The 10,037-nt window shown below is 38.9% G+C and overlaps 1 protein-coding gene across 1 annotated transcript; it reads left to right on the top strand.

Moving 5' to 3' along the window:
* Nucleotides 1-6,862: 6,862 nt before the first annotated feature.
* LOC148046219 (olfactory receptor 14A2-like) lies at nucleotides 6,863-7,780 on the top strand. Its single transcript, XM_087711956.1, has one exon. The coding sequence runs from the start codon at nucleotides 6,863-6,865 to the stop codon at nucleotides 7,778-7,780; it is 918 nt and encodes a 305-aa protein (XP_087568082.1).
* Nucleotides 7,781-10,037: the final 2,257 nt, after the last annotated feature.

Below are 10,037 nucleotides of genomic sequence, written 5' to 3' on the forward strand. Positions count from 1 at the left end.
CTAATTATGTTAAAAATCAAGCAGCTCATTATCATATTTTGCTAATTTTGTTTGTAGGACTAAAGGGAAACAAAATGATTGCAAAATATAAAGCCAGCTTATTATCAAATATAAAGTCAAAGGCTCCGATTGATGATATATATTTTTCACGACTGAACAAAAGTAGCAGTTATCAGTCCTGGACTGATATTGAAGATTCTGAAGAAGAGACATCAAGAGAGAAATATTGTAAGTGATTTATATATTGATTATTTTACAGAAAACCCATTTCCAGGCATCAGGAGCAAATCGACCCCTGATGACTCTGTATTAGATGCACTTTACAGATTCTCAATAATCCAGGTCATGGTTAAAGATGCTTAGGTGGGGTATGGCCAAAAAAAATGGGAACCATTGTTTTAGAGAGTCTGGATAACTAAGAATGTCCATAGACTTTTAGCTATGTACTTTGGGATGAACACCCTTTAAATGGTATGAGAGTATGAACAGATTTCCCAAGAAAAAATGCAGACTACAGGAACAATTTGCACTTCAGTTTGAGATGCAGACAACACAGGTTCATCTTCAACAGTTTGCACCTGTCTTCAACAGGGAAGGGATACAGGGCAGAAAACATCCTGCAGCCAAGAAGGCTCCACATCTATTTGCACTATTCTGGTGACTCTGAGGACACAGATAAACTTCCAAGTGGCCTGTCTATGGAGATTATCAGTCATCCAGATCATGGTATCCCAAAGGTGTTTTTTCAAAAGGCAGCTGGACTTTCTGGGGTTTTTCCTAAAGATGTTTCACGTCTCATCCAAGAAGTTTCTTCAGTTCTGACTAGATGGTGGGGAATGGGAGGATTTATACTATTTGCAGACAGCTGGACATTTGCATTCTTTTAGTGACTTGCTAAGGTCACCTGGAGATTTATCTGTGTCATCAGAGTCACTTGAGTGGTGCAAATGGGTGTGGAGCCTTCTCGGAACTGTTCAAAGGACTATATTGTAGATTGGAGATAGATGATGTCATTTCCTCCCCCTCTGCTGATAGAGGGCTGTTCAATTTTGAAATAGAGTGGAGAGCCAAGGTGACGCAGTGGTTAGGGTGCAGTACTGCAGGCCACTTCAGCTGACTGTGATCTGCAGTTCAAATCTCACCGGCTCAAGGTCGACTCAGCCTTCCATCCTTCCAAGGTGGTGAAATGAGGACCCAGACTGTGGGGGCAAGTTGCTGACTCAATTTGCTAAAAAAAAAAAATTGTAAACCGCTTTGAGAGGGCTGAAAGCCCGATTAAGCAGTATAGAAGTCAAATAAATAAATAAACAAACAGACAGACAGACAGACATACAGACAGACAGCCTTTTTCAAACTGGTAATATTGAAAGAGGCCATCTATGCCTTAACATATACCTCACAGTCCAGGAAAGCCAGACTATTTTCCTTAACACCTTCCTGCATGAATTTAATGTTTCTGTCCACAGAGTTGATATGTTTGGTGAAAATACATATTAAGGAGGACAGAAGGAGGACAGAAGCCTTAACATTAAAGTTTATAGTAAACTCACCCACAGAGATCAATATTTACATTTTGATTCCCACACAAAATGGGAGTCATCAGAACCCTACAAAACTGAGCTGGAGGCCTGCCTACCATAAAAGATAGGAAAGAAAAAGAATGAAAACACATCAAGGAAACTTCACAACAGTAGCTATTCCAAGTGGGCCTCAAAAAAGATCCTACAGGAGCTCCTCCATAATAGATAATGAAGAAAACAATAAATAAAGTAATTATCATTCCATATGTTACAGGCATATCGGAAAAGCTCATGAGGATTTTCAGCCAACATAACATATGTGCACACTTCAAACTCAAGAATACACTAAGGTAGAAGCTTGTCCACCCCAAAGATAAAACACCCAGTTATAAACTGAACAACATGGTATATGCAGTACAATGCAGGGAGCCATGTGCAGATCTGTACATTGAGAAAACAAAACAACCACTTCATAAGTGCATGGCACAACATAGGAAAACAAACACATCAGGATTAGATTCGGTGGTTCATCTGCATTTAAAAGACACAGGCCACTCATTTGAAGACAAAAAAGTCCACATTTGGACAGAGAAAATCCCTGATTTGAAAGAGGGGTCAAAGAAGCCATCTGTCAAAATTGAACAGCCCTCTCTCAACAGAAGTGGAGGGATATGACATCATTTATTTCCAATCTACAACACAGTCCTTTGAATAGTTCCAAGATAGCTCCACACTCATTTGCACACTCAGGTGACCCTGATGACCTTCAGGTGGCCTCAACCTCTCTAAAAAGAATGCAGATGACCAGCTGTCTGCAAATAGTATAATTCCTTCCATTCCCCACCATCCAGTCAGAGCTGAAGAAGCTTCTTGAATGAGAAGGAAAACATCTGCAAAGGAAAAAAAAGAAAATCCAGTAGTCTCCAGAAAAAAACACTTTTGGGATTAGGTGCACTTTTGTATTTAGAACACAGTACAAGTTGGTTTCCGAAATTTAGACTGTAAAAGAGAAGTTAAAATTATTATGAATCAGAATAATATGAATCTATTGCAGGGAAGAGGATATTATAAATACTTTCTAAATAATAGAAAAGTGGATACCTAACATGATAGCATATCATCCATAGAGGATATTAAAAATAAAGGTATTTTACAGCTTGCTCAGATTTAGTATGCATTGTGTGAGCTGATCATTAATTAATGAATTAACTTGCCAAACTTCATTTCTAGATACAATTGCTATATGAGATTTTTTTAAAGAGACTGTTTAAATATCTGATTCACATTTAAACATGGTATTGAAATTTTAATACTTTATTGTTATGGTAGAGTGTGATTATATTGTCATGAAAAGGATGGGGGGAAATCTTTCTTTAATATTATTTCATGGGAACATTCAGTTATATTTTCAAGTTAATTTAAAATGTCAGTTTCCTCTATTCAATTAGAGAAATATATCATATATATTTTAAAAATCAAGAAAGTATACTGCCAGGCTAACACTATTAAATCACCAAAATGATCCATTTAAGGCAACATTATGATGGCCCTTTATTGTATTAATTATACTAAAACATACAGGTGAGACTCAAAAAATTAGAATATCGTGCAAAAGTTCATTTATTCCAGTAATGCAACTTAAAAGGTGAAACTAATATGAGATAGACTCATTACATGCAAAGCAAGATAGTTCAAGTCGTGATCTCTCATAATTGTGATGATTATGACTTACAGCTCATGAAAACCCCAAATACACAATCTCAGAAAATTGGAATATTACATGCAATCAATAAAACAAGGATTGTACATAGAACAATATTGGACCTCTAAAAAGTATAAGCATCCATGTGTAGTCAGTACTTGGTTTGGGCTCCTTTTGAAGCAATTATTGCCTCAACGCAATGTGGCACTGCTGAGGTGTTATAGAAGACCAGGATGCTTCAATAGCAGCCTTCAGCCCTTCTGCATTGTTCTGTCTCATGTCTCCCATATTTCTCTTGGCAATTCCCCCTAGATTCTCTATAGGGTTCAGGTTCGTGCTCTACATGGGGCAGCCCTTGAAGAGCATTCGGCGACTCCAGCTTGTCCAGAATGCAGCTGCGCGAGCGATCATGGGTGCACCTCGGTTCACCCACGTAACACCTATCCTCCGCGAGCTGCACTGGCTGCCTATTGGTCTCCGGATGCGCTTCAAGGCGCTAGTCATCACTTATAAAGCCCTTCATGGTATTGGACCTGGGTACTTGAGAGACCGCCTGCTGCCAATTACCTCCTCTAGACCGATTAGATCCCACAGATTAGGCCTCCTCCGAATTCCATCCGCCGGCCAGTGTCGACTGGCGACTAACCGGAGGAGAGCCTTCTCTGTGGCTGCTCCGACACTCTGGAACAAACTCCCCGTGGAGATTCAAACCCTCACCACCCTCCAGGCCTTCTGCAAAGCCCTTAAAACCTGGCTGTTCCGACAGGCCTGGGGCTAAAGAACCGTTGCCCCCGTCTCGAATGGTATGACTGCTGTGTGTTTTAAACCATGTATTGTTTTGTGTCGTTTTTTAATTTTGTCTGTATCCCCCCTTCCCTGGTTTGAGTTGCGAGCTGCCCTGAGTCCCCTTCGGGGGGAAAGGGCGGCATATAAATAAAATCAACAACAAACAACAACAACAAAACAACAAGGTTCAGAGTTTGCTGGCCAATCAAGCCCAGTAATCCCATGGTCATTGAACCAGGTTTTGGTGCTTTTGGCAGTGTAGGCAGGTGCCAAGTCCTGCTGGAAAATGAAGTCAGCATCCCCATAAAGCTCGTCTGTGGAAGGAAGCATGAAGTGCTCCAAAATCTCCTGGTAGATGGCTGTGTTGACCCTGGACTTAATGAAGCACAGTGGACCAACATCAGCAGATGACATGGCTCCCCAAATCAACAAAGACTGTGGAAACTTCATACTGGACTTCAAGCATCTTGCAGTTTGTGCCTCTCCATTCTTCCTCCATACTCTGGGTCCTTGGTTTCCAAATGAGATGCAAAAGTTGCTCTTATCAGAAAAGAGGACTTTGGACCACTGAGCAACAGACTAGGTCTGTTTTTCTTTAACCCAGGTAAGACGCTGCTTGTGATCATCCTTGCTGCTTGTGCACCTTTTTCTTCCACACTTTTCCCTTCCACATAACTTTCTATGAATGTGCTTTGATACAGCACTTTGGGAACACCCAACTTCTTTTGCAATTACTTTTTGAGGCTTTCCCTCCTTATAGAGGGTGTCAATGATGGTTTTCTGCACAACTGTCAGGTCATCAGTCTTTCCCATGATTGTGATTCCTACTGAACCAGACTAATTATGGCTTAATTAGCTGATTAGAGTGGGACACTTTGAACCCAGAATATTGCACCTTTTCACAATATTCTAATTTTCTGAGATTGTGGATTTGGGGTTTTCATGAGCTGTAAGCCATAATCATCACAATTATGACAAATCATGGCTTGAACTATCTTACTTTGCATGTAATGAGTCTATCCCATATATTAGTTTCACCTTTTAAGTTGAACTTTTGCACAATATTCTAATTTTTCAAGTTTCACCTGTATATGCATTAAACTGTGAGAAAGGTTTAAGACGATGACTAAGAATTACAAAAATGTACCATAGAATGGAAGAGGTGATTGAGACTACAGAATACAATTGCCTGCTTAGTGCACAGATCCAAATTAAAGAACTTTGGACAGAATGGTTGCCAATACTCTTTTTGAGAGTCCAGTCAGGACAAATAATCATTTCTTGTATATTTGGATCCTCAACAAGCTATTTTTTCTTTTAAAAAAATGTTCTGATATTCAACATAATGATGAACATGTTATTGATAGGGTTTATAAAATGTTGTTAAAGGTGAACCTGGAAAATGAAGGTTAAGCACTGTATGATTCAGTGGACAAAAAACTTTGGTCATAATATAATTCTTGAACAGTGAAAAAATATGTGGATGAATTATAACCTAAAAGAGGTTTTTTACCAAAGGATGTATTGTTGGTAAATACCTGGTAAATTATTACAAATGTATAAAGATGTCTTTATAAAGATGTCTTATTATCCTATGTAGTGAACCTATGAGAAAGTAAAGAAATATTGGGGCCAGATTCATGCCCTAATTTAGAAAATCATTAGAAAAAATATACAATCAAAACCAAAAACTTTTCTTTTTTATGTTTATTGAATGATGACCTTGGGAAAAACCTTTTTAAATGTGTTTTTTGGCTGCAGTGAGAACTTTTCATATACAAAAATAAAAGGATATGTCAATTCCTACAATGGAAGAATGGATGGAAAAATGGTGGAACTGCCAAAGATGGCCAAATTAATCAAGGAAATGAATCTATCCAGCTTTGTTTCTACTTGAAAACTGCTTCCAGACCTTGGCTTGAAACAAAAAAAAACCCTGACTTGGGATTTTGATAATCAGATTAGTTTGTTGTAATAGAAACGAACAGTAGTTATTGATTATATGAAAGCAAAAAGTAAAAAGTTGAGACTGTAATTTTACTCTCTAATATACTATACTGAAAAAAATTGGAAATCAGTGCTTTCTTTGCTTATCTTCCCCTCAAATCATTTCCTCTTCCTCTTCCTTCATCATTTTCTTTGTCTTTATTGCCTATATTTCCATTTGTACTTTATATTAAGATAAATTTCAGTAAAGTTTTTTATTGGAAAAAAAATAGAGTTGATTAGGAGAGGAATTTTTTTTTCTTTTCATTTGTTTTTTACATTTTTACATTTACATTTTATTTTCATATGCTTTTACATAGTACCCAGTGAATATAGACATGGAAGTTACTATATTGTGTTATGAATTGATGTCTGCCTCAGCAACAATTCCTTTGTGATTTTTATATTATAAATTACTGAACAATCTCATCTATTTCAGAACTGTAAAATAAAATTATAATTAATAAATACTCAAATTATCTGTTCACTAATATATGAGAAGAATACTACAAGGAAAAAATAATAAGCAATTTATTCATGGTAAAATAAAATTTATGGGGAATATAACATGGGTAATATTTACAATCAGCAATACATGGAATGACATAACATGCAACTAGTCCCTCTGAAGAAAAAGGTTTCTGGTTAGTATATTTATCAGTGATGAACACACATATGAGGGGGGTATTGTGTTTGGACATTGGCATTTGTTCAATGGTGTGGTCCTCTTTGAATTGTCACTTATTATTTTTCTTTGTGTTAACCAGTATGAATCAAGCTGTAGCTTCACTATTTTAATTTAATGGTATTTTCATCTTTGATTTTTTACAGATGGGGCATTCATCTTAGTCCTAATTTAAATATCAAAATGGAGAATCAAACTATAGTGTCTTATTTTCTGCTCCTGGAATTCTCCAAAGCTCGGCATCTCCAGCTTTTGCATTTCTTCTTATTCTTCATATTATACCTGGCAACTGTAGCAACAAATCTTCTCATTATCTCTGCAGTAGCTTTTGACCATCGACTGCACAACCCCATGTATTTCTTTCTAGTGAATTTGGCTGTGCAGGATATGGGCATTGTTTCAGTCACTGTCCCCAAATCCATGATAAATTCTCTCATGAACACCAGATACATCTCTTATTTTGGTTGCTTTGCACAAGTATTGATCTTTGCCTCCATTGAAACTTCTGATTTCTTCCTCCTGACAGTCATGGCATATGATCGGTATGTTGCCATTTGCCAACCTTTGCACTATGAGTTGGTGATGAATTGGAAAGCCTGCACCAAAATAGTGATTCTGATGTGGGTTATAAGTCTTATTCATGGAATGTTGCATACCGTTGGCACCTTTTCAACTCCTTTCTGTTCCAGTGTTATCAACCAGTTTTTCTGTGAAATCCCATATTTGCTAAAACTGTCCTGCTTTGGGTTCAATTTAGTTGAAGTTGGATTCCTTGTGGCTGGTATAATCACTTTAGGATTAGGTTGCTTTATTTTTATCATTGTCTCCTACACAATGATCTTCAAGGCAGTTTGGAAAATCCCTTCTGTGAAAGGAAGGCAGAAGACCTTTTCCACGTGTCTTCCCCACCTTACGATCTTTTCAATGTTTTGGGTAACAATATGCTTGGCGCATCTGAAACTTCCCTCTAACACCAAATCTTACTTAGATTTCATACAAACTGCCCTTTACTCTTTACTTCCACCTCTGTTTAACCCAATCATCTATAGCATCAGAAACAAGAATATCAAATCTGCTGTGGCTAAATTATGGACTTTCTGATATTTGATAATATTTTCTGTTCTATTTTTCCCCACATTGAATCTTTTAAGGAAGCAGCCCTCCACTAAGCAGAAAATCAAAGTAGAAATTGTCATGGTTTACCAGTGACAAAGGTCTTTAAGATGAAGAGAAGGAATTCAGTTGAGAGGTTGACTTAGTGGAGCATTTCTCACACATTCCTATATAACCCCTTGTTCAATTAACACTGGGGAAATGAATAAAACACAACTTCTAAGGGTGAAATAATATAATAAATGAAATAGCTTTATAAGAGTACACTAAGTGGTCTAGCTTTTTCATCACTCAGTTTTACTGGCCTGTCTCACTCCTATGTTGTTCTGAAGCAAGGAATTGATGACTTGATCTTTGTTAGAAGAATTATATAACTGTAACCATGTTTAAACTTTGTCTCAAATAATTAAAATTAGAAAAAAAATGGTCCTCTCAGACTTCTTGCATATGGCAATAAATCTTGGTTTTTCAAACACTAAACCCCATATTCTCCATTTTGTATGTGTGTGATTGAATGTCAAAGTCATGAAGTGGGGGATAATTTCTCTGTTGTAGACAACCTTGTAAGCTGCACATGTCTTCTGCAATATACAGAAATCTAACTCTACACAGCCATCTGTATTCCAAGGATGTAGGGGACAGGAGAAGGGATGAGGCCTTACCATGGCTATTGGGTGTGTGTTTGGATATTTTTAATTTAGTATGCCAGAGGATAAATTATGGTTTGGAAAAGTGGTAAATCAGTTCAGAGAAGGGAAGGGCATGGCAGATTGTGTTTAAAGTGCTGAGTACTGAATATTAAGCAATATCTCCCTAGTGTTTACTATCTATTGTATTGATGTGTATTGAGACAGAGGTGGCAGAAAATCATGGCGCTGATGAGCAATGGAAGGAATTGTGTAAGTCAAGGACCAGTCAATTCATAGAGAATATGAGCCTAATGTCATAATCCACAATGCTCAGTCACTAAGCCTTAGGTGGCCTGAGCGCAGCTCTTTCTGCTTAATACCAGATCATTCTCTTCTATTTCCCCTCTGATATTCAGCTGGGTCCATGCCTGGAAGATGGGCTTTAAAATGTGTCTAATCCCATGTATTTGATATAGAATGAATAACTCTTATTTGGGAAAGTGAATACATATAAACCAGGTTGCTTTTATCAGGTTTTATTTTGGCTGTTCTTTATATTTGGATTGCTTCGTATAAGCCACTCAGAGTTGCATTGTTCTAGTTGGGCAACTTTTTGTCCCCCATTTATGAGTCAGCAGAAAAATGTTAGTTTGGGGATAAGGAGGTACCTGGTCATTTACACATTTACGACTGGTTATCAAGCACCTTGCTATTATATGATTGCCATTTGCAATTTTCCCTTTTCCAGAAAGTCAGGAGTGGTTGCAAATTGCTAGGGTAAGTCTCTCCACCCATGCATCCTACTCCAACCTCTCTGTATTAATGCTAATGCAGCTACTTGCATACCCCCAAATATTCTCCTGGCCTGGATACCATCTATTGCTTATCCTTTTGCATGTTGCGGTTGACGTGATGTGCCAGGGCCTCGAGGCTGTTAGGGACTGGATGGGTGTTAACAAGCTTGTACTCAACCCTGATAAGATCGAGTGGCTGGTGTGCTTCCTTCCTACTAATTGGCCAAGTGTTCCATCTCTCAGGCTGGGGGGTCAAACAGTACGCCCCTCAGACAGGGTTCGCAATTTGGGAGTCCTCCTGGACCCACAGCTGACTTTTGAACACCACTTGTTGGCTGTGACCAGGAGGGCATTTCCACAGGTTCGCCTGGTGCACCAGTTGCGTCCCTACCTGAACCGGGAGGCTCTCACAACAGTCACTCGTGCCCTTGTGACCTCTAAACTGGACCACTGCAACGTGCTCTACATGGGGTAGCCCTTGAAGAGCATTCAGCGACTTCAGCTTGTCCAGAATGCAGCCGCGCGAGCGATCGTGGATGCGTCTCGGTTCACCCACGTAACACCTATCCTCCGCGAGCTGCACTGGCTGCCTATTGGTCTCCGGATACGCTTCAAGGTGCTAGTCGTCACTTATAAAGCCCTTCATGGTATTGGACCTGGGTACTTGAGAGACCGCCTGCTGCCAATTACCTCCACTAGACCGATTAGATCCCACAGATTAGGCCTCCTCCGAATTCCATCTGCCGGCCAGTGTCGACTGGCGACTACCCGGAGGAGAGCCTTCTCTGTGGCTGCTCCGACCCTCTGGAATGAACTCCCCGT

Source organism: Thamnophis sirtalis, unplaced genomic scaffold (genome assembly GCF_051295495.1).
Source record: "Thamnophis sirtalis isolate CommonGarterSnake01/CBP01778 unplaced genomic scaffold, rThaSir2_p1.2 scaffold_4, whole genome shotgun sequence".
NCBI classification, from domain to species: Eukaryota; Metazoa; Chordata; class Lepidosauria; order Squamata; family Natricidae; genus Thamnophis; species Thamnophis sirtalis.

Coding starts and splice junctions, on each gene's coding strand:
- LOC148046219 (XM_087711956.1), top strand. CDS start 6,863: ATGGAGAATCAAACTATAGTGTCTTATTTTCTGCTCCTGGAATTCTCC.